Source organism: Microtus pennsylvanicus, chromosome 11 (assembly GCF_037038515.1).
Source record: "Microtus pennsylvanicus isolate mMicPen1 chromosome 11, mMicPen1.hap1, whole genome shotgun sequence".
NCBI lineage: Eukaryota > Metazoa > Chordata > Mammalia > Rodentia > Cricetidae > Microtus > Microtus pennsylvanicus.
Genome location: NC_134589.1, coordinates 20,126,243 through 20,151,626, shown reverse-complemented (window position 1 = coordinate 20,151,626; position 25,384 = coordinate 20,126,243). Strand labels below are relative to the sequence as shown.

Below are 25,384 nucleotides of genomic sequence, written 5' to 3'. Positions count from 1 at the left end.
AAGAAGCCTGTGTCAAAGGTGAATTGGGACTGAAAACAAGCAAAGAAATAAACTGTGGTCAAAAATACATGAAATCTTGTCAACATCTTTTTATGCCAATATCGATTCTAAGGGAGCAAAATGTTCTGTAAATTTTAACAGTAACAGTAAATTTAGGCACTGATGTTAACTAAAAATACATATTATGAACAGTCAGCTTCTCTCCTGTAACTATGTTTTCTAAAGCAATAAAACAATTCATCTTTGTCTCAAAACTGAAATTCAACGTATTATAAGAGTAATGTGAATATTATTGATTTTTATGATGTTTTATTTATTTTTAGACACAGGGTCTTGTTGTGCAGCTCAGGCTAGGCTGGAACTAGCAGCAATCCTCATGCCTTAGCTTCCGAGTGCTGGGATTACAGGGATGCAGCAACCACACTTCTGTGATCTTGAAAGTAAATGTCATTGTTTCCAATATTTTCAGTGTTGATCATTTCCAGTGACTGTGTGCCTCATAATGCCTCTATAAAAACAGAAGCCAGAAAATCAAACAATCATTTATAAACAATCTTTTTTATAAATAAGGCAGTAAAAATAAGTATGAAAAATAAAGACGCCCAAATTGGCGTGGCTTCTGGAAGTCTCAGGCACAGTGAGAATGTGGGTCTAACTTGAGTTCTAGAATCATCCTATCAGATTATACTGTAACTTTACCACCAACCACAGAAACTTGATTAAGAACATTATTGACAAAAATAAAACACAGTGGGGCTGAAAGATGGCTCAGCAGTTAAGAGCATGCCCCTGTAATCCTGGCCCTCCTGTGGCATATCTGGAGGCAGAGACAGGAGAATCCCTGGGAGCTTGCAGACCAGTGCAATGAGATGCTGTCTCAAACACAGTAGAAAGCAAAGACCAACAACGAGCTTGTCCTCTGAACACCCCATGACAACTGTGGATCACACACAACCACATTCACCCACATACACAAATGTGCACACATGCATCACACAGGAAAGACACTGGTAGAATGGTGTGTGTGTGTGTGTGTGTAGAGGCCTGATCACATCTCAGAGTGTCATTCCCCAGCTGTACACCCTAGTCTTTTAAGACAGCCTCACTGGCTTGAAGGCCAGGTTCAGCTGTCCTGGCTGCCTCGTGAGATCCAGTGATCTGCCTGTCTCAGGTTTATTTCATGTGGGTTCCAAGGATAAAACTCATATCTTCATGCCGGCATGGCAAGCATTTGACTGAATGAAGCATCTCCCCAGCCCGTGATGAAATGATCTCTAAGTTTTTCTCTAACAATGTAGATATGTAGTAACTATATTTAAAATGTTAAGCCTGTATCCTAAAAATAAACAAAACCAGGTGTTGAATCAGGTTATGTGAGCTTTTAACTTTATATTTTAACATAATAAACACCTAAACTTATTTGGTATCAAATTGATTTTCCAAGTACAGCAATAGATAATGTAAATTTCTAGTATTTATTCTTCCCAAAATATTTTTTTGTTTTGTTTTGTTTTTTTGAGACAGGGCTTCTCTGAACAGTCCAGTCCTGGCTGTCCTGAAACTCACTTTGCAGACCAGGCTGACCTCGAAGTCACTGAGATCCACCTGCCTCTGCTTCCTAAATGTTGGTATTAAAGGCATTTGCCACCACCACCCTGTTCCAAAATGAGTTTTTAAAGTAAACTATATTATTAGCTTATGTTGTACGAGCTGTGTCCACAACATGATAAAACAAGGAAATGACATTAAAACACTGGAAATGAGTACATGATATACCTATAATGTCTTCATGAAAGGTGGTGGTGCATGCCTTTAATTCCAGCACTTGGGAGGCAGAAGCAGATGGATCTCTGTGAATTCAAGGCCAACATAGTCTACAAAAGAGAGTTCCAGGATAGCCAGAGCTGTTGTTACAGGGAAACCCTGTCTCAAAAAACAAAAAGCACACAAAAGTCGCCACGAAACCCATTATTATACCAATTTTTAAAAAAAGTCACACTGGGGTACTGGAAAGATGTTTCAGCAGTTAAGAGCACTGCTGCTCTTACAGAAGACTTAAATTCAGTTTCCAGCACCTCCATGGTATTTCAGACTGCCTGTAAGAGTTCCTGGGGATCCAACATTCTTTCCTGTGCTTTACAGACATGGTACACAGACAAACAAGCAGGCAAAACACTCATAAGTCTTGAAAATATTTCTGTGTGCATACAAATCTATTTGTGTTAGCTTTTCATCACTATAATAGCTGAGATAAAGGGTTTATTTTGGCTCAGTTTTAGAGGTTATAGCCCATGATCAGACAAACTCAGTGCTTCCAGGTCTCTGGTCGGTTTGCCAGATGGCAATAGCTGATGTACACATGATAAGACCAAACTGTTCACCTCAAGACCAGGAAGCAAGAGAAAAAACAGACCTGGAGTCCCACAATCCTCTCTGAAGTACATCCTCAAAATGATCTAAAGATTTCCCATAAGGCCCTACTTCTTAGTTTCTACTACCTTCCAATAATACCTCCCTGGAAGCAGACTTTTAGCCACATTAATCTTTGATGGCTACTTTATATTTTAACTTTATATTTTGATAGATGAAGTCATACTATCAATATTCATGTATGTACATCAATTACCAGAAAGGGTAATCATATTGATGACATGAAATAAAAGAAAATCTGTATCTTTTTAATTTATCATACACTCTAACTCTAAGATGAAATCCAAACGCAACCACCATCTGCCAGGTAGACTTGTTTGTCCAAACCAACTGGAGACAGTAACTAGAGAAAAAAAGACTGGATTCTCCCTCAGTGACAGGGTTTCTTTATATAACCCTGGCTGTCCTGGAATTCACTCTGTAGCCCAGGTTGGCCTCACACGCAGAGATCCACCGGCCTCTGCCTCCCAAGTGCTGGGATTAAAGGCGTGCACCACCACCGCTCAGCATTAGGGAACATTTTTGGCTCTTGCAGAAGGCTGGGGTCTGGTTCCCAGCACCTTCATGGTGACTCAGTATCATTTAACTTCAATTCCAGGGGATCCACCAACCTACTCTGGCTTTTGTAGGCACCAGCACACACAGTGAACGAACACACATGAATACACACACACACACTGGAAACAGCCATACAAATAAAAATAAATTAAAAAAGAAAGTGGAAGTAGAAAATTGACTCCCCAAGTTGTCCTCTTACTACGAGTACACCATGGCATATGCATACAGAAAAAAAATTTTTTTCCCAGAAGACTCTAACTATTTCCCATTCATATCAAATAATTCTGATTCACTCATGCCATGAGTGAATGTGTCTATATTTTAAAGAATATGTGCTTATATTTAAAGAGTATCAAAAACTTATATGTACTACAATGAATACCACATGGCGAGTCTAACTGTATACTGAGATTAGTTTTGGGTCAGCACTCTTCCTCTTGTTCTCGTGACCGTTTCCGGAAATTCAAAAACGCTCCTGCCTGTGACGAAGGAGCAGCGATGGCAGCATCTCGAAATCCCTGAGGCTGCAAGATGAAGAATACACGAATACACTTAATGAACATTTAAAGTAAAAACTAATTTTCCAAATAGTTTTTAAATAACACTGAATAAGGATGTTCTCTAAGACTCCAATAGTTCAGTGATGAGGCCCAACACTTTTGCCCAAGTTAACAACAAAAAGTTCTCTAAAAAGAATCCTAGTAAGCTTTATGGTACCTGCCGGGAGAAGTGGAAAGTAGTCTGATCTGCTATTTATCTGCTTTACAAATCATCTTCACAATAAAATATTCTGTCTGGCATGTGGTATGCATCTGTAATAGTAAGCCCTCAGGCAGCTGAGGCAGGAGGATCAAAAGTTCAAAGTCAGCCTGGACTATATATATAACAAGACCTCTTCTCAAAAAGACAAAACAACGGCAGGTTGGTGAAAGTAAGGGCAGTGCAAACACTAAGTGAAGAATTCGTTTTCAGAACTGCTTCCCATTGTTCTCTCTATCCTTACAAGATGGCTGCTTAGTGTGGTGGCTCTCGGGAGGCAGAGGTAGGCCAATTTCTGAGTGTGAGGCCAGCCTGGTCTATAGAATAAGTTCTGGGACAGCGAAGGCTATGTAGAGACCCTGTCTCAAAAAAAAAAGCAAGGGTTGGAGAGAACTGGCTCAGTAGTTAAGGGCACTTGTTCTTAAGAAAGACCCAGGTGGAGGCTCACCCTCCTTGGACACCAAGCACACAAATGGTATACAAATGATATATAAATTTTAAAAATATATTGAATAATGAAGCTCAAGGTCATGATTAGCTTTGTAGTGAGTTTGAGGGTGACTTGGGCCTGGTGTCTAGTGATGTAAGTGTTCAGGAGAGTGACGTAAGTGTGACAGCTACTACAGACCAAATACCAATACCAGCATTATCCTTCTTGTTGCTGATATTTCTGAAGCAGGACCACATACTTTTTAGGCTGCTCTTGAACTACTGATCCCCGTCTACCTCAGTCTCCTAAGTGTAGGCTGTCATGTCCAGCTGTACCTTTTCCTTTCTGAAAACTTTTAACATAAAAATCTGTAGGAGATTTTACAGATGCCATGAAACATAAATATTTCCTCTGTTCTCAAAGATAATTTTTTTTCTTTTTCTTTTCTGGATTTTTTTTTTTACAGAGATCCGCCTGCCTCTGCCTCCCAAGTGCTGGGATTTAAGGCGTGCGCCACCACCGCCCAACTGTAACTACCGTATTCTGTTAGTACTGTTTTGGTGATGTTCTCCCACCAAAACTGTCTTTAAACATGCTTGCTGCTTATAAGATTAACAGAAACCATTTGTACATGACCCCTTCAGATATTTACTGCCCACCAACACCAAAACCCCACTCTGATTAAATAATACTAACTGTGATCTGAAATGGTATTGTGGACTCCTTCTGGCTTGGCGACTTGTATAATGTTGCAAATCTGTTTGAAGAAAAAAATACATATAAACATTACTTAATAATTAGGTTGCATGGCTGATTTCATAATTTAAATGTGCAGAATCTTATCAAGTGTTCTCGAGAACATAATTGTAGAGAAATATTAAGAAACAGAAAACCTTCCCTCACTGGTTACCATGCGGATGCCTTTAGTTTCAAGTAGGCAGAAGTAGGATTTTTTTGAGCCCACAAGTTCAAGGCCAGTCTGTGTCTTAAAACAAACAAAATCCTTCTTTAAAAAAAAAAAATTCCATGTAAGCATGCAATAACTAATACATCCAATAAGGTTGTTTATATATATAAAAATTTAATGACAGATTTAAATAAATAAATTACTTGATATGCAATGCTACTTATGCTAAAAATTAAAAGTGGTGAAAAATATGTAACAATAGGAAGGTCCTAATGATACATGTCACTAGGAATATAGTAGTGTTTGATGAGGCTCTAGGTTCAATCCAAAGCACTACCAAAGGCCGGGTGGTGGTGGCGCACGCCTTTAATCCCAGCACTCGGGAGGCAGAGGCAGGCGGATCTCTGTGAGTTCGAGACCAGCCTGGTCTACAGAGCTAGTTCCAGGACAGGCTCCAAAGCCACAGAGAAACCCTGTCTCGAAAAACCAAAAATAAATAAATAAATAAATAAATAAATAAATAAAGTGTTCATTTTTACAATTATCAGTTTATAAATTATTTTCATATTTTTAAAATAAATTTCTAAAAAGCATGAGAGTATACAGCTTGATGGCAGAGTGTTTGCTTAGCATTTCCCAGGCCCTAATTCCCTAATATCAGTGGGGTACTTTTCTGGAAACTCAGTATTTATGAGGTAGAAGCAAAAGTTTCAAGAATTAAAGCTATTCTATGCTATCTAGTAAGTTACAGGCCAGCCTGGGCTACTTGAGAGTCTATCTCAAAAACAAACAACAAATAAAAAGCATGTAAGACCTCACGCAATCTTATGGATGGGCCCATAGCTCATCTATAGTAGGAGGCTTGTATTGAGCATGCTCAAAAGTCCTCGTTCAATTTCTAGTACCCAAAACCCAAACCAAACAAAACCACCATATTCCCTAGAAGCAAATATTTCACAAAACTTAAAGACAATTTAGTTTCAAACAATAAACAAAAATATCTTGATTCTTTAGCGACTGAATTCTGATTATCATAAAGTATACACATCACTGTCATATCTACAGACTTGAAATCAACAATTCAGAGGAAAAGCACTTCTACTAGGGAATAGAAGAATTGCATGCAATATTATAATTATCTTCTAGAAAAGTTATTACAGGACAAAGGGAAAGAATTCATGCCTGACCAAGTTAGGTTATAGTGACTGCACTGGTGCAGTCTTTTCCAACTGACTCACACAGTCTCTACCTCCAGAGGCTACTGCACAAAGTCCGTGCCTTCCTTTCCCTTACAGCCACAGTAAGGGCTGGGGAGGTGGCTGCGGAGTGCAGAGCACTCGCTGCTCCTGCAGAGAACTCAGGTTCAGTTCCCAGTACCCACACGGCAGCTCACAACCATCTCTAATTCCAGTTCCAGGGGATCCAGTGCCCTCTTCTGACTTCTGTGGGCACCGGACATGCAAAAATCGGCAGGAAGACTACTCACATCAAATAAACAAATCCCTTTTTAAAAATTTAATAAAGCTGGCAGTGGTGGTGCACCCCTTTAATGTCAGCACTCAGAAGGCAGAAGCAGGCAGATCTCTGTGAGTTCAAGGCCAGCCTGGGCTATACAGCGAACTCCATGACATCCTCTCCACCCTCCAAAAAATTTTGTTCATGAAACAGAGAGTTTTATGATAAGGCTTTTTCTATTCTTTTTTATGGACTCGTGCAGTCCTAGGCTGACCTGGAACTACACAGGCCATGTTAGCTTCGAACTCAGACTATTCTCCTCAGTCCCGAGTGCTGGTATGTGCCAACATACCTAACCACAATATGAATTTGAAAGAGAATTAGAAGGTATGTAATGCAGCTTTCTAGGAATAAAAATATAGTATCGCTGACTAAGCTCAATACTGCACTACATACTGCCTCAGTTTCCTTCTTTATTAGAGCACTTCCATACCAAGTTCTCTAGGTTATGCCAATTAATCACAAAGCAGAAAAGCTGGCATAAATCTGATATTTTTTTGAAGTTCAGAATAAAAGACTTCATAGCTTTCAATGGCCTACTTTAAAGAAAAGGAAAGCCGGCCCATTCACTTGCTCAGCAGCTTTAGAAACAAACACAAAGGCTCCATGCTGCCATGATTTTATTTTAAAGAACAATACTTGGGAAAGGCAGGTAAATACATGGGTAATAAAAGGGGAAAAATGACAGACACAGTTTCATGCAAGAACTATATTAAGCAACTAAGAAACACCATCCTGTTTTCCACATGTATTAGTCCTAACGCTGACCTCCAAAGTTTTCCTTTTGTCCTGATTTTATTCTTCTTTCAATCCCTTCTGGGAACGCGGAGTACCACCTCCTTCTTCATAGCTAATAAGGGATTTCAAAGAGTATCAGAAGGCAGCAATTCCTTAGCCACCTACATGTTCCAGGTGCATTCACCCCATCATTTAAATACACAAAGAATTCCCTATGTAGCTGAATGTGCAGTACTAACAGTGTGTTTCTATGTTTTCTATAACTGATGTCAAACAAGGCAACAAAAGCAGTGGTTTATGGGTCACTGCAAATCTCAAGCTGAGGACTAATGCTAGGAACCATTAAGTACTCAGTGTAATTAGACTGATATTCTGAATTATGAACTTATTTCTATACTGACCTTTGCATTTGTTCCCAATGAAAAATAAGCCTTATCGTAGCAGCGTGCCCCCAGCTTTCCCCTAAAAAAAAAAAAAAAAGAATTAACTATATAATACCTTTAGAATTTTCAAGTTGCTTAGAAGGTCTCTGGCCAAATACAATCTTAGATTACCAAATTTAGAATAAAAATATTCTTGAGCCGGGCCGTGGCGCACGCCTTTAATCCCAGCACTCGGGAAGCAGAGGCAGGTGGATTTCTGTGAGTTCAAGGCCAGCCTGGTCTACAAGAGCTAGTTCCAGGACAGGTACCAAAAACTACAGAGAAATCCTGTCTCGAAATTAAATAAATTAATTAACTAATTAATTAAATAAAATTCTTGGACCAGGTGGGGTAGTGGATGCCTTTAATCGCAGCTCCCAAGAGGCAGGTGGATCTTTTTGAGTTCAAGGTCTACTGAGCGAGTTCCAGGAAAGCCAGAGCAGTTACACAGAAAAACCCTGTCTTGAGAAACTAAAAAAAGAAAAGAAATATAAAATAATAAAGTATTTAGTTAAAAAAATAATATTCTTGGTTTTGACCAGGCAGAGGTGGTGTATACCTTTAATCCTAACACTTAGGAGGCAGAGGCAGGGGAATCTCTGAGTTTGAGGCCAGCCTGGTTTAAAGAGTGAGTTTCAGAACACACAGGGCTACACAGAGAAACCCTCTCTGAAAAAACAAAGTATAAACAAAGCAAACCAAAGAATGTTCTTGGTTTCAAAACCTGTGGCACATGAGGAAGATCCTGAGAGTGATAGAGTTTTACTTCTCCAGGAGAGCAATGCAAATCACTGTCCTCTATTTGCTCCACGAAAAGATTATAGTTTCAGTATATTATCAACCTTCCATTCTATAAGGCCTACTATGTATTTTTGACACCCAGTAACAGGGTCTCATTATGGTTCTGATCGACCTGGAATTTGATAGTTAGACCAGGATGGCCTTGAATTTAGAGAACCCAGTCTGCTGCTGCCTCTGGAGTGCTGGGATTAAAGATAAATCACCAAGGAGGTTTCATTATGCAGTCCAGGCTTTCCCGGGATTTCTGGGCTAAAGTTCCTCCTACTTCAGCCTCATGAGGGGCTGGGACTACAGTTCTGTATCACCATGTTTGGCACACAGAGTATTATTGGGCTTCAATAATACTTCAAGATAGATCTTGAAACATTGTGTTCTAATAAAATCACATTAGAAATATAGTCATGCCAGGCGGTAGTGGCGCACACCTTTAATCCCAGCACTCGGGAGGCAGAGGCAGGCGGATCTCTGTGAGTTCGAGACCAGCCTGGTCTACAGAGCTAGTTCCAGGACAGGCTCCAAAGCCACAGAGAAACCCTGTCTCGAAAAACCAAAGAAAATAAAAAAAAATAGAAATATAGTCATGGACTGGAGAGATGGCTCAGTAGTTAAGAGCACAGACTGTGCTTCCAGAGGTCCTGAGTTCAATTCCCAGCAACCACATGGTGTCTCACAACCATCTATAACAAGATCTGGTGCCCTTTTGGAGAACACTGTATACATAATAAATAAATCTTAGAAAAAAAAAGAAATATAGTCATACCTTTGCACTGGTGTGATTTGTATTTAAATAGACCCCTTTCCTCCTCCTTTCCTGCCTAAGACTGCGGGCTTGGGTTTTTTTTTTAAATTTCTTTTTTATTTTAAGCAGTCAGTGCTCTTAAGGGCTAAGCCACCTCTCTAGCTCCTAAGACTGAGGGGTTTGTTTGCTTGTTTTTTGAGACAGGATTTCTCTATGTAGTCCTGGCTGTCCTGGAACTCTACAGACCAGGCTGGCCTCAAACTCAGAGATCTGTCTGCCTCTGCCTCCTGAGTGCTGGAATTAAAGGTGTGTGCTACCACTGCCCAGCAAGACTGAGGTTTTAATGTCTAGAATCCTATTTTGAATATTTATTTCTCAGGTTTCTAACACAGATGCCAGAAAGCAGATACTCAATAAATGTGTTAAATTATGAAAGGATTAGTCGGTATCTCAGGACATTGCACTTAGTGAGCAGATGAGTCAGTGGATTAGCAGTCTCTGCTTTCAAAGCTTATAGTATTCAAATGACAAGGTAGGAAAATATTAAAATGAAAATGTTTTATCTAGCCGGGCGGTGGTGGCGCATGCCTTTAATCCCAGCACTCGGGAGGCAGAGGCAGGCGGATCTCTGTGAGTTCGAGACCAGCCTGGTCTACAAGAGCTAGTTCCAGGACAGGCTCCAAAACCACAGAGAAACCCTGTCTCGAAAAAACCAAAAAAAAAAAAAAAAAAAAAGAAAATGTTTTATCTAATTCATTTACCCACCTAATGCAGGAACAAGTAATGCTTGACTTTTATCAATCTTTGTTGTCATCTGATTTGTTAAAATAACCTATTAAGAGCAAAACATAAGAAAGTTAGGACAGTGGTGGTGCACACCTTTAGTCCCAGCATTTGGGAGACAGAGGCAGGTGGATCTCTATGAGTTTGTGGCCAGCCTGGTCTACACAGCTAGTTCCAGGGCAGCCAGGACTACATAAAGAAACCCTATCTCGAAAAACAAACAAAAAGTACATAAACAGTCCTATGAGATAATATTCTGAATATAACAAGTTAAAGAAAATATATTAGAGGCTAAAGAGATGACTCAAATTCAGGACCCAGATTCAATTTCCAGAACTCACATGGTGGCTCACAATTTTTAACAGTGTTTCTCAACATTCCTAGTGCTTTGACCCTTTAATACAGTTCTCATGTTGTGGTGACCCCCCCCAACCATAAAACTATTTTTGTTGCTATTTCTTTCTCCCCCCCGCCCAGAAAGGATTTCTCTGTGTTACAGTCCTCTGTGTAACTCACTCTGTAGACCAGGCTGGCCTCGAACTCACTGAGATCCACCTGCCTCTGCCTCCCAAATGCTGGGATTAAAGGTGTGCGCCACCACTGCCCAGCTTCATTGCTATTTCAGGCCTATAATTTTGCTACTGTTATGAATCATAATGTAAATATCTGTGTTTTTGATGGTCTTGGGGGGGTTATGACCTACAAGTTGAGAAGTGATTTATAACTTCAAATCCAGAAACCTGAAATCCTCTTATGGCCTCCTCTGGCACCAGGCACACATGAGGTACACAGACATACATGCAGGCAAAACACTCATACACACAAATTAAATAAAGCTCTTTAAAATACATTTTTTTCTAAATAAAGGCGAAGAGATGGAGATTTGCTCATTTGTTTGAAATTTTAAAAATAAAAATTTTCTGTACTTACCTGCAAACATGTGTTATCAGAAAACATGATAAGAAAAATCTGAAGGAACAAAGAATTCTTATTCTTTTATTTATTTTTCATTTTTTAAGACAGGGTTTTTCTTTTTTAACTAGCTGTCCTGGAACTCACTCTGTAGACCACCAGCCCGACTCTCAGGTGCTGAGATTAAAGGCAACTCCAGGCCTTTTTTTTTTTTTTTTAAGACAAGGTTTCTCATTGAATCTAGGATTCTTCTTTGAGTTTGGCTGGCTGGCTGGCAAAACCAAAGAATCCCCTGTGGAAATCCTTTCTGTGCCCTCACCTTCACAATGCTGGGATTACAGGAGTGTAGTGCCATGTTCGGCTTTTATGTGGGTGCTGGGGTATTGAACTCAGGTCTTCACGCTACCAAAGCAAATACTTTATTCACTGAGCCATCTCTCCAGTACCTACACTTTTTAAAATTCAAATCTTGGGGCCTAGTGGCATATGCCTTTAGTCCCAGCACTTGGGGACAGAGGCAGGCATATATCTCTATGAGTTTGAGGCCAGCCTGGTCTATATAGAGAGTTCAAGGGCAACCAGGGATAGATAGACCTATCTCAAAAAATAACATAAAAATTTTAGCCAAATATGGGTGTTACATTCCTTTGGTCCTAGCACTTAAGGAGAAGTAAGCCATAATGCCATACCTTTAAATGCTTTTTTTCTTTTTGGCTTTTCCAAGATTGGGTTTTGCTGTAGTTTTGGTGCCTGTCCTGGATCTTGCGCTGTAGACCAGGCTGGCCACAGACTCACAGAGATCCGCCTGCCTCTGCCTCCCAAATGCCGGGATTAAAGTTGTGAGCCACCACCACCTGGCATATCTTATACATTTTTATAAACTGCCTTGGTCAGGGAGGCACTGGAGGAGAGGAGGAAGGGGAAACTTTGGTAGGGATATAAAAACAAAAATACATAAAGTATTCCAAATTTGCCTTAGTCATGGTACTTCTGTCACAGCAATATAAAGGTAAGACGGCAAGGCATAGCGGTACATTCATTTAATCCCAGCACTTTAGAGGTAGAGGCAGGAGCAAAAAGATCTGTTTGATACCAGCCTGGGGACACGAGTTTCAGAACAGACAGAGCTACATAGTAAGACCTTGTCTCCAAAAAAAATTTAAAAAGGGTAAGAATTTAGTGTCATCTTTAGATGTATAGTGAATTCAAAGTCCTGAATTTCAGAGCCCTGGAAAAACAAAGACCCAAGCCACTATCCACCATCTTTAATTCCAGTATTAGTAGTTCCAATGCCCTCTTCTGGCCTCCTTGGACACAGCACTGACATGGTACACAATCATACATGCAGGTACAGCACCCACGCACATATAAAAGACTTAAAAGAAAAAACTCCAGGCAGTGGTGGTGAATACTTTTAATCCCAGTGCTTGGGAAGCAGAGGCAGGTGGATCTGAGTTCAAAGACAGCCTGGTCTACAGAGTGAGTTCTAGGACAGCCAGGGTTACAATAGAAAATCCCTGACTCAAAAAACAAACAAACCAAAACCAGACAAACACAAAAAAACCTAACTAAGGCAGAGAGCGACTGAGATGAATAATAGTGCTGACCTCTGGGCTCCACAGGCAAGTGCACACGTGTACATGGGCCTCCATGTGTCCACACAAACCAAAACTTATATACATAAAAGAGAAAGGGCTAAATTAAAATAGGGCAGGGGACACACTTCAATGGCAGAATGTTAGCGTAGTATGTCCGAAGTCTTGGGCTAGAGGAGCAGCACCAGCAGCAGCAAAATAATAGAACAAGAAAAACCCACCAAAACCTAGGAAACTGTAACACTCTGCAGCCTATTTGTCTTGAGTGCCCTCTACTGGGGGATCTTAGGATACCAGCACTAAGGATGCTAAATTACAATTAGCAGTAAGAAAGGGCATTATGCTTTAGCAAAAAGGATATGGCAAGATATGGTAAGATGGTAAAGTGGTACTCAGTGAGTAAAGGCACTTTCCATGCAGTCTGACAACTTAGGTTTGATCTCTGGGAAAACATAGTGGAAAGAACTGGCTTTAATCCTAGCACTGGGAGGCAGAGGTAAGCGGATGTCTGTAAGTCTGAGGACAGTCTGGTTTATAGAGTGAGTTCCAGGACAGGCTCCAAAGCTACCCTATCTCAAAAAACATTTAAAACAAACAAACAAAAAAAAACAGAGGGGCTGGAGATAGTTCAGAGGTTAAGAGCACTGACTGCTCTTCCAGAGGTCCTGAGTTCAATTCCCAGAAAACACCTGGTGGCTCACAATCATCTGTAATGAGATCTGGTGCCCTCTTCTGGCCTGCAGGTATAACACTGTATATATAATAAATCCAAAATATTTTTTTAAAAAGATTAAGATTTGGAAACACAAAGAAAAAAATGTATGGTTTAAATTTTACAGAGGAAGTTTTTTATTTACATTTGGTGTATCACAGGTATGTGTTAACAATTTCCCTTAAAAGGTTAAAAAAAAAAAGCCGGGCAGTGGTGCACGCCTTTAATCCCAGCACTCCTGAGGCAGAGGCAGGTGGATCTCTATGAGTTCGAGGCCAGCCTGGTCTACAAAGGGAGTTCCAGGACAGGCTCCAAAGCTACAGAGAAACCCTGTCTCAAAAAAAAAAAAAAAAAAAAAAAAAGGTTAAATAAAACCAGGGTAACTCAGCATTTTTACTTTTGTCAATGGGAGGATGTGGTTGCAGAGTGAAAATTAACGGCAAACAGGTAACCCTGCACTCTTTGGTTCACATATATTTGCCTACTGTGCATGAGGCTCTGGGTCTAATCTACTCATGCAAAATATGCATAAAATATGCAAAATATGCATAAATTTAAACAATTTTTTTTGTTTTGTTTTGTTTTTCAAAACAGGGTTTCTCTGTTTCCTTGGCTGTCCTGGAACTCACTCTGTAGACCAGGTTAACCTCGAACTCAGGGACCCACCTGTCTCTGCCTCCCGAGTATTGGGATTAAAGGTGTGCATCACCACCACTGCCCAGCCAGACATTAATATTTCATACAGTCTTAGCTATAAAATTCTTCTAATAATACTTACAGCTAATCTGTGATTGTCTGCGAGGCTGATCATTTGTTGGGCCAGGCCATTCAGTAACCGCGTCCGAAGGGACAGATCATCAAAGTCATGACGGAAAGGAAAAGCAATACCATCGATTATCACTAACTGCACCTAAACACAGGAGAATGAAATTGGGTTTGGAGTTACAATTACAATGAACATATCCCATTACAAAAATGAACCTTAAAAAAGAAATCAGGTCGGGTGGGGTGGCACAGGCCTTTAATCCCAGCACTCAAGAATCAAAGACAGGTAGATCTCTTTTTGAGGCCAACCTAGTCTACAAAGCAAGATCCGGGTCAGCCAGGACTGTTAGAGAAAGCTTGTTTGAGGAAAAAACAACTCCCCATCAAAAAAGAAAAAAAAAAGCCATCTAGCTTGCTAGCTGGACATTTTTGATGCAGTTGGAGAGATGGCTCAGCAATTGAGTGTACATTGCTCTTAAAGAAGATGCAAGCTGGGCGGTGGTGGCGCACGCCTTTAATCCCAGCACTCAGGAGGCAGAGGCAGGCGGATCTCTGTGAGTTCGAGACCAGCCTGGTCTACAAGAGATAGTTCCAGGACAGGCTCCAAAACCACAGAGAAACCCTGTCTCGAAAAACCAAAAAAAAAAAAAAAAAAAAAAAATGCCAGTTCAGTTCCTAGTACCCATGATGTCAGGCAGTTCACAACTTCCTATAACTCCAGGTATCTGTCTAGGGGATCCAATGCTCTCCTCTGGCCTCCAGTCCCTTGCACAATTAAAAATAAAGGGATGGTGGTATATATCTATAATTTCAGCATGCCAGAAGGTGAAGGAAGGAGGATCGTGAGTTTCAGGCCAGGCTAGGCTATACAGTGAGACTCTAACTCAAATTAAATAAAAATAAAGAGTTTTCTTTTATAATGCGAGGAATTAAACCTATGGCCCACAGATGGTAAACACTCTACTACTGAGCTATATACCTCACCCTAGGGTTTTATTTCTAATTCTTCAAAGGTTTCCTCTTAAAATTCATTTTATTATTCTATGCGTATTAGTTTTGCCTCCATGTATGCCTGTCTGTGCACCATGTTTGTGCCTAGTACCTGTGAAGGCCAGCAGAGAGCAAGGGATTCCTTAGAAACAAATTTACAGATGGTTGTGAGCCACTATGTGGGTGTTGGCATTCCAACTCTGAAGAGCAGTCAGTGTTCTTAACCATCTCACCGGCCCTCAAAGGCTTTCTTTCTTCTGCAAAGTATCACCCAATGATTCTACATGAATCATCACCTGAATACTAGCATTGCATGCACATGCAAGGTTCGAGCTTTATTTCTGTTGCTGGAGATGGCTCAGCAGTTAAGAGCACTGGCTGCTCTTCCAGAGGACCCAAGTTCAATTCATAGCACCCACATGGCAATTCACAATCTTCTTTAACTCCAGTCCCAGGAAACCAGTATCCTGTTTCAGGCCTGTGTGGACATTGCACATACATGGTACACAGACATAAATGCAAGCAAAGTGCCCATATATACATTAATAAAAAAGTAACCAAAAAATCATATGGTGTGGTGGTTTGAATGAATATCCCTGAGAGTCTAGTATCTGAATACTTGGTTCCCAGTTGGTAGCGCTTTTTGGTAAGGCTTAGGAAGTATAGCCTTGCTAGAGGAAGTACATCACTGGGGACAATTTGAGGTTTCAAAGCCATGTACCATTTCCAGTTTGTTCTCTCTACTTCTGGATTGCAGTTAAATATGTAAGCTCTCAGCTGTGCCATCTCTGATGCTATGATTCCCTGCTATGATGGACTCTTAACCCTTTCCAACCAAAATGTCTGGGTGTTGTCATAGCAACAGCAAACTCACTGTAAGATACCCCACACAGCCACAGAAATCTTGAAACTCACTGTAAGACACCCCACACAGCCACAGAAATCTTTAAAAGAACAAAGTTAAGAGGATTCTTGTTTCCTAATTTCAGAATGTACTACAAAGCTATAGTAACCAAAACAGTCTAATAGTAGTTGAGAACCTGTGGTAGAACACTTGCCTCATGCGGATCAGACTTTAACTTTGAGCCCTAACAAAAACAAAGAAACAGAGAGGATCAGACTTTAACTTTGAGCCCTAACAAAAACAAAGAAACAGAGAGAGTGACTAAGGAGAAGTAAATCAATTGAAATTAAAAAAATAGTAGAACAAATGCCAGGCATGGTGGCACACACCTTTAATCATAGCACTCAGAAGGCGGAGGCAGATGGAACTCTGAGTTTGAAGCTAGCCTGGTCTACAGTACAAGTTCTACAACAGCCAGGGCTACACAAAGAAACTTTGTTTCAGAAAAAAAATTAATTAATTAAATAATAATAATAATAATGAAACAGGCTGAATATGGTAACAAAAGCCTGTATCCTGGCACTTGAATGAAGACAGAATGATTGAGAATTCAAAGTCAGCTGAGCAGTGTGGCCCACACCTTTAATCTCAGCACTCTAGAGGTGGAGGCAGGTAAATCTCAAGGCTAGACTGGTCTACAATGTGAGTTCCAGGACAGCCAAGGCTACACAGAAAAACCCTGTCTAAAAAAAAACAAAATAAAACCTGTAAGCTAGGCGGTGGTAGCACACGTTTAATCACAGCACTGGGGAGGCAGAAAATAGGTCGATCTCTGTGAGTTCAAAGCCAGCCTGGTCTGCAGAGCAAGTTCCTGGACAGGCTCCAAAGCTACACAGAGAAACCTTGTCTCAAAAACCCACAAACAAAAAAACAAGACCAAAAAACCATAACCTATACATAAGAATATATATTTTGCTATGTATATAGTATATATGTGCAAAAAAAGTAGAGTAAAATAAGTAAGTTGCAGGGCAGGGACATCAAGTTTATGCTACACTTTATTTTTGAATTATCAACACTTTCAAAGATTTTATTTCAGTAGTATGACCAATACCTTTGAGTGATCTGAAAGGAAATCTGGAAGGAGATAGACTTGTGCCAGCAGCTCAGTGTAATCATGACAACGGAAATAATAAATATGGGAAAGAATATTTTCAAGAGTGAAATCCTCCAAGGCTTTCTGATGTTCTGAAACAAACAACAAAGCAATCTGAAAACAGTTTAATTTTTCTTTTCCTAATTGTCTGACAATCACAGATGTTATTTGTACCCTTGCAAAACAACATCACATCTAAAAGATGACTGAACCACTGCAGAATCGCTGTAAAATGTGCTTTCTTTCTTTCTTCTTTTTTTTTTTTTTGGATTTTCGAGACAGGGTTTCTCGGCAGCTTTTTGGTTTCTGTCCTGGAACTAGCTCTCGAACTCACAGAGATCCTCCGCCTGCCTCTGGCTCCTGAGTGCTGGGATTAAAGGCGTGCACCACCACCGCCCAGCTCTACTGTTTCTTTAAGAGTTCTTGCTGCTCTTGCAGAAGACCCAGGTTTGGTTCCAGTACCCTCATAGCAGCTTACCCTAACTCTAACCATCCATAGCACCAGTTCCAAGAGATCTGATGTCACTTTTTGGTTTCCATGAACATCAGGTACAGGCATGGTGTGCTGACATGCAGACAAAATACTTAATCACATTAAAATATTTTTTAAAAAATACATTTTAAAATGCAACAATTAGTTTCTTATTTCAAAACCAAACTTACTTTATTGTCTTTGATTGTATGTGTAATATACTAGGGATTATTTATTCACAAATAAACAAAATTCTTTTATCTCCAGCTATTGATTTCCACTGGACAGAAGTATCACAATTGAAGTTTCTCTTTCTTGTTTTTGAAGAATACAAATTAAGAATTTAAAGGAAAATCCAGGGGCTAGGGGGTGTGGCTCACACCTTTAATTCTAGCACTTGGTGGGCAGAGGTAAGCAGATCTCTGAGTTCAAAGCCAGCCTGATTTACAAACTTAGTTCAAGGACAGTTAGGGCTACACAGAGAAACCCTGTATTGAAAATAAAACAAAACAAAAGCAAAAACCAAAAGATTTTGAAAGAAAAATGTCCCAATGGAGTATATTTTCCCTTTAACACTCTAATCTTTGAGTAGTAACACTATGAAATCTTAACACTGGATTTTAAAACATCAGTATGGTTTGGTATGGTTTTAAAAAGTCAGTATGGTTTAGAATTTAAGGCCACCTTAGTCTACACTGAAAGTAGTGGGACAGCCATGTTTAAAAAAATAAAAATAAATTTTAAAAAAAGCGGGGAGGGTGCTTAGAAAGATGGCTCAGTAGTTAAGAATACTGGCTGTTCTTCCAGAGCAATCAGGTTTGAGTCCTAGAACCTACATGGCAGCTCACAACAGACTGTAATTCTAGTCCGAGGAGATCTGATGCCCTCTTCTGGCCTCCAAAGGCAATGTACACAGACAGTGCATTCATACATTCAGGCAAAACACCCAAACACATAAAAGAAAATAAAGCGAGTTTGATTTTGAAATGAAAAACTAATTACCACATTCTAAAATGTATTTTTTTAAAAAATTTTCACGTGATTAGGTGTTCTGCTTGTATGTAAGTGCACCTTGTGTGTGCCTTGAGCCCACTGAGGCCAGAACTGGAGCTGTGAAGAGTTGTGTGCCTCCATGAGGGTGCTGGGAACCAAACCGAGATCCTCTGCAAGAGCCGCAAGAGCTTTTAATGAATGAACTCTCTTCTGTCCCTATGATGTATGTGATGGCTGACAAGATGACCTGAGTTCAATCTCTGGGATCCACACAGTAGGAGAAACAACTCAAATTCTCTCTGATCTCCACACATGAGCATACACACTAAGTAAAATGAGATGTTTTTAAAAAGATTTATTTATATATATGGTGTTTTGTCTACATGTATGTCTGCACACCAAAAGAAGGCACGTCCCATTATAGTTGGCTGTGAGCTGCCATGTGTTGCTGGGATGTGAACTCAGGACCTCTGGAAGAGCAGGTAGTACTTTTAACGACTGAGCCATCTCTCCAGCTCAACAAATGTCAGAAACTGTTTAACTTGGGAGTTTCAGACCAGCTAACCTACATAGTTCCAGGCCAATTTGGGTTACAGAGTAAGATCCTGTCTCAAGAAGCCAAGTAAAAAACGACTTATGCTATAACATTACAAAACAAAACCAACAGGAGGCTGCAGTGGGAGGTGCTCACCTGCTCTGAGCAGGGCCCTGGTTCAACCCCTCCCGTGTGTATGCACAAGTGCGTGTGTGCAGAGATTCACTCACAGAGAACGGGCTGGAATGATGTTCAGTGATAGAGTGCTTGACTAACATTTCCAAGGCCTGGGGTTTGATCCCCAACATTGCAAAAATAAACAACAAAAGAAAGTAAACAAAACATCACAGAAAAATTATCTGCACCCAGCAGCTCACAGCTGCAGTCCCAGCAGGTGGGAAAAGGAGGCAGGAGGCTCAGCGCCAGATCATCCTCAGGCATACAGCAGTACAAGGATATCCTGGGAACTAGACTTCAGGTTAGTAAACTCTGGCCTCTTCCAATATACACTAAGTTAGTAAAAAACCAAAACAAACAAACAACCTTTAATTTTTCTCATGCACCAATCATTAAAGCCTTCACATCCCAGTGCCTCAGCACCTTTTCTGTCCGTACAGGGCTTTCAAGGACAGATTGGGTAAGACTTTTTTTTTTTGGTTTTTTCGAGACAGGGTTTCTCTGTGGCTTTGGAGCCTGTCCTGGAACTAGCTCTTGTAGACCAGGCTGGTCTCGAACTCACAGAGATCCTCCTGCCTCTGCCTCCCGAGTGCTGGGATTAAAGGCGTGTGCCACGACTGGACATTTTAGACAGAATTATTTTGTCTTCTACCTTTCCAGAATCTCTACTGAAAAGATATAACAAAAAAAAGAATCTGTTTTTGTTTGTAATGAACTGTGTGTGCCTGTTTATGCAAATGCCACAGTGCATCTGTGGATTTCAGGGGACAATTTTCAGTTCTCTTCCTCTGTTATAGCAGTTCTAGAGGTCAAATTCCATCATCGAGCTTGGTAATAAGCACCTTTACCTGCTAAGCCATCGCACTGGCCAAGGTGCTTACCTTCTCAATTACTTATCAAAGTAAGTCTGTTGTGCTGGATAGGTGACTCAGTGGTGAAGGACATGAGCTGTGCTGTGTGTGGTGCTGAGCGCCTTTAATCCCAGCACCTGGGAGGTTTGGCAGGCAGACCTCTGGGAGTTTGAAGCCAACCTGGTCTATAAAGTGAGTTACAGGGCAGCCAAGACTGTTACACAGAGAATCCCTGACTTGAAAAACCATTAAAAAAAATAATTAAATTTAAAAAAGCAATGGCTGCTAAGTTGGGTACGACACAGGTCTGCCATTCCAGCATTCTGGAGACTGAGGCAGAATGATCACAGACAGCTAGGCTTCAGGGAGAGTACTATTAACTAGGCAGAAGCTTCAAGTTTGGGACAACCTCTTACTGAAGTCTGAAATGGCACAAATACAAACTGTCTTTCTCGTACAGAAGGAGCGCTTTGTGCTAACTCACCTTCGTCCATGTGTGCTCCTGCTATAAGGCGAAGGTGTTGAATGCAGGCAGTTGCAAGGGTTGCCACTCTATCAACCATAAAACTTCCCTCTGTGTCAATAAATACTGCCTCACCAGCCACTCCTCCAAAACATTCTGGAATCTGCACATCCACTGCCAATTGCATACTGTCAAGAAATGACCAAATCATTATCATAACTATCGAAATGTCTTTTGTAAACTGCGTCTAATCATCAGCTAAACCATCAAGTTTTCTAAATACAAAAGTAATACCCCAAGGCAACAGAGATGGCTAACTCTCCATAGCTCCAAATACCTATGAATCCATAGATGCCTAGATTATAGTGCAGATATTACACAAAATTACCATTAAGTAACTCTTTGTGGTTTTTAGGTTTCTAGGAATTGGTTTGTATTTTCTCCCTTTTTCTGAATTAGGGTCTGGAAATGTAGCCCAGGCTGAACCTTCAACTCTCAATCCTTCTATCTCAATCTCCAGCCTTACTGCTATATTTACAGGAGTGTGTCACTACACCCAGGTAGACATACTTTTTTTAAAGATTTATTTATGAGCCAGGTGGTGGTGGTGTATGCCTTTAGTTCCAGCACTTGGGAGGCAGAGACAGGCAGATCTCTGTAAGTTTGAGGCCAACCTAGTCCAGGACAGTCAAGGCTACACAGATACACAGATAAACCCTGTCTTGAAAAACAAATCAAAAAAAAAAAAAGATTTTTTATATATATATATAGTGTTCTGTCTGCATGTTTGTGAGCCACCATGTGGTTGCTGGGAATTGAACTCGGGACCTCTGGAAGAGAAGTCAATGCTCTTAACCACTGAACCATCTCTCCAGCTCAACATACTTTTTTGGTTGTTGTTGACACCAGGTCTTACTATATATCCCTGGCTGGTCTAACAATTGTTATATAGTCCAGACTGTCTTCCAACTCATAGCAATCCTGCTTCAGTATCCTGAGTGATGAAATTACAGGAGTATGTTACCAAGCCTGGTTCAGGATTCTTTATCATATATAAATCAACTTTAAAACATCTGACAAACATATCTCAGAAGCCAACTATTAGGAGAGAATCCGCTTACTTGAGTGATTATATTGTATTATAAAAGAAACATTTCTGACATCGAAGCTGTTCTATCCCTTCACTAAGATGGTGCCTGAGATAATATGAACGGTAAGCTGATGGTTTGTTGCAGGAAGTAGTAACACACACTTTTTAGTATTCTGACTACAAACTCACAGCACAATACTCAATTAGTTACATAAAACACTAAGTCCATACTTAAGAAGAGAACGTTCTTATTTTACCATAATTGTGTTTTCCCAACACCTGGTACACCACAAACTTCTGTCGTTTTCGTTAGGGGTATTCCACCCCCGAGAATGTTATCTAGGGCTGAACAGAAGGTGATTATGAAGCCCTGGGTGTGTTCCTGTTCAAGAAGTTCCAGGGCTGTGCACTTCTTGCCTCTCACGGAAGTACCAGCACATCTTGGTTTATCTGCGAGACATTCTCTTCTTACAATCTGTAGAGTTTCTAAAGCTTCCTCTTTGGATATCCCAACTTCTGAAAATAAAATCGGGGGGTGGGGAGAACTGACATTAGAGATTTAAAAGTCACAGAGCTGAATGTGGTGGCTCATAACTCTAATCTCAGCACTAGCAAGTTCCAAGATAGCCAGGACTTCACAGAGAAGCCTTGTCTCAAAAACAACCAAACAAAAGTCTACCTCGGTGATGAATTAGCACATTAACTTCAAGGTTTATTTAATGGCTGATCAAGCCCAGGGTCTTAGGCACGAGCAGCTAGTTAGTGCTCCACCTCTCAGTTACGGTCCTGTTAGCAACATTACTACTACTAAAACTTAAAAATTAGACTAGGGGTGTGGCTCTAATTTTAAGTAGAGGGTTTAACTAGCATTTGCAAAGCTAACTGCAAAGCATTACCAAACACTTAAACAAAACAAAACATTACATTCTGTCCTCTTTGGTGAACAGCAAAGAGCTGGGCACAGTATTGGTGGCACAGTGGATGACGCCAGCTTTACTTTGGTGTACATTAAGGATGCACACTTAATGTACACACTTAAATGTAATCTGAAGAGCTCTGAAAAAACTGTTTGGGGTATTTCGTGAATCATAAAGGGCGTCCGTAGTCTTTCTAGGGCTTTCTCCTATTCCTTTCTCACTGAAGCCTCTCCGTTCCTACTGAATCCTTCAACTCTTGAATTTAATTTCCATTCCCCCCTCCCAGAATCTTGGAACTGTGAGAATTACATGGCTTGTCTGTTTTCCAATTCCAGAGCCATTATTACCCAACTCAGTTATCATGAAACCTCAAGATGAAATTTTTTTTTAAAAAAAAATAATAAAAATTGGTTTTTTCATCTACAGATTAGACACTCTGGTCCAAGAGACTTCCTTTGAGCGTAAGTGGCGCAGTCCTCAAAGCATCCAGGAGGCGCGGACACAGAAAGCAATCAGTCAATGTTTTTCCACATAGTTCCAACCACAAGCGAAGAGTCGCTTTACGTCGTCAACGCGGTGGCGGGAGAAGGAAGACGGAGGCGGCGCCAGGCGGCCGCGGTGCATCAGCTGGCCGCCGGGAGTCGTTACCTTTGCTGAGCTCAGAGGGCTTCACCTCCAGGATGTCCTCGGCAGTCTGGAACCCTGCAGCCACCAGCTTCACGCGCACCGTGGGAGACAGCGGGAAACTCACTAATTCCCGCTGCATTTTGAAAGCGCAGAGCCTACGCACCGGTGACGTAGAGCGAGAAGCGCACGAAGCCCTCGTTGCCCAAACCCCGCCCGGCCCATGCCGTGTGACGTCAGGCGCATGGCGGAAGGGGCGGAGCTCGCGCGGCCCTGCTGTAGGGGACTTCCCCCAAGTACTCGTGTGTTTTACTCTAGGACTCGTCTGAAGCACTTTGTGGGGTCCCCTTACCAAGGGTATAGCTTGACAGGAAAAAAGCGAGGCTGGAGACATGAGGATAGTGATCAGGCCCAGTGTCCCCGGATCACCATGCCGTGTTTCCCCTCCTCGCCCTGGCCTGTTTCATGGGTCTGAGTCTCTTAATAGAAATCATCTCCCAGCGGGGCAGTGGTGCACGCCTTTAATCCCAGCACTCGGGAGGCAGAGGCAGGTGGATCTCTGTGAGTTCGAGGCCAGCTTGGTCTACAAGAGCTAGTTCCAAGGCAGGCGACAAAGCGACGCAGAGAAACCCTGTCTGGGGAAAAAAAAAAAGTAGCAGCAGCAGTTGAATACTGGTCAGTTGCCAATTTCTTGCTGTGAAAAATTCAGAGCACTTTTTTGCTTTGTTTTGCTTTTTGTTTTTCAAGACGGGGTTTCTCTGTAGCTTTGGTGCCCGTCCCGGAACTAGTTCTTGTAGACCAGGCTGGCCTCGAACTCACAGAGATCCGCCTGCCTCTGCCTCACGAGTGCTGGGATTAAAGGAAAGATGATCTTTGACCATCGTAGCGCTACTTGGTTCATGGCATGGATAATGGAGAAGATAGTGGTGGGGATTGGGAGAAAAAAGAGATGAGAATGGTGGAGGAGACAACTTGTAAGAACACTGGAGGATTCTAACACCCCGTTGGCGTGAAGTTGCCTGAGGTTAGGGATGTCTTCTCTAGAGCACTAAAGCAAACACCTGAGGGAAATACTCTGTTGTTTTGAGACAGGTCTCATTTAGAAGAGGGTGGCCTCACACAATATATAGTCAGTAATGGCCTCTTTGAGTACTGAGTTCTGAGATTATAAGTAGCCACTACTATACACAGCACTGGAGAGCAAACCCATGGCATGCTAGGCTAGCAACCATTCCGCCTACTGAACTGTGTTCTCAGACAAGACAGAACATAGTTTCTTTGGTACACATGTGGTTGCACATGACTGGAGAGGCCATAGGCCAAAGTGCCAATGTTTGGGAGTTGTAGGGATGTTTTCTGTTTATTAGGTGTTGGTTTTTATTGTTATTTTGAGACAGGGTCCCACTTTGTAGCCCTGGCTAACCAGGATTTGTAGACAAGGTTGGCCTTGAACTCACAGAGAAAATCTGTCTGCCTTTTTCTTCAAAGTGCTGAGATTAAAAGAGCACCATTGTGCCTGGCCTAGTTATTGTTAAAATAGGGAAGATAAAAATGTAGGACAGGGGCTATAAAGATAGCTTAATGATATAATAAATATTTTTTTTAAAAAAAGAAGGGAGCTGGAGAGATGGCTTGGAGGTTAAGAGCACTGACTGCTCTTCCAGAGGTCCTGAGTTCAATTCCCAGCAACCACATGGTGGCTCACAACCATCTCTAATGAGATCTGGTGCCCTCTTCTGGCCTGCAGGTACACATGCAGGCAGAATGCTGTATATATAATATTTTTTTAAAGATAGCTTAATGGTTAAGGGCACTGGCTCCTCTTCCAGAGGACCCAAATTCCCAGCCCCGTCAAGGCTGCGGCTGCTCACAACCATCTGTACCTCTAATGCACAGACATATATATATATATATATATATATATATATATATATATATATACACACACACACACACATATATATATATATACACACACACATATATATATATATCCAACACACACATACACATTAGTTAGATGCATGGGTAGCAGGTGGATGGATGGATAAATAGACAGATGTATAGATGGATAGGTAGATACAGATAAAGAGATGGAAAGAAAAAATTTAACTGGGCCTGGAGAGATAGCTTAGCAGTTAAAGGAACTTGCTGCTCTCTCAGGACCCATATTTGGTTCCCAACACCTAAATGGTGTCTCCCAATC

The 25,384-nt window shown here is 41.1% G+C and overlaps 1 protein-coding gene across 2 annotated transcripts; it reads right to left on the bottom strand.

The window, feature by feature from the left end:
- Positions 1 to 69: 69 nt before the first annotated feature.
- Positions 70 to 23,395, bottom strand: LOC142859969 (DNA repair protein RAD51 homolog 3-like). Of its 2 annotated transcripts, none has more exons than XR_012912282.1 (10): positions 23,203 to 23,395; positions 21,895 to 22,153; positions 20,569 to 20,735; positions 17,015 to 17,148; positions 14,080 to 14,211; positions 10,065 to 10,131; positions 7,739 to 7,799; positions 4,874 to 4,934; positions 1,777 to 3,512; positions 70 to 508 (listed from the first exon to the last, which is right to left on the bottom strand). XR_012912282.1 is itself a non-coding variant. In XM_075990622.1 (10 exons), the coding sequence occupies exons 1-9, from the start codon at positions 23,318 to 23,320 to the stop codon at positions 3,411 to 3,413; spliced, it is 1,101 nt and encodes a 366-aa protein (XP_075846737.1). In that variant the 5' UTR covers positions 23,321 to 23,395; the 3' UTR covers positions 70 to 508; positions 3,371 to 3,410. The 2 variants fall into 2 exon arrangements, 1 of the variants encoding a protein (XP_075846737.1); XM_075990622.1 differs by having other exon boundaries at positions 3,371 to 3,512.
- Between the last annotated feature and the right edge of the window lie 1,989 nt (positions 23,396 to 25,384).

Coding starts and splice junctions, on each gene's coding strand:
- LOC142859969 (XM_075990622.1), bottom strand. CDS start 23,320: ATGCAGCGGGAATTAGTGAGTTTCCCGCTGTCTCCCACGGTGCGCGTG. Junction 22,154..23,202: donor GCCCTCTGAGCTCAGCAAAG/GTAACGACTCCC, acceptor TTTTATTTTCAG/AAGTTGGGATATCCAAAGAG. Junction 14,212..17,014: donor TCCTTTCAGATCACTCAAAG/GTATTGGTCATA, acceptor TCCTGTGTTTAG/GTGCAGTTAGTGATAATCGA.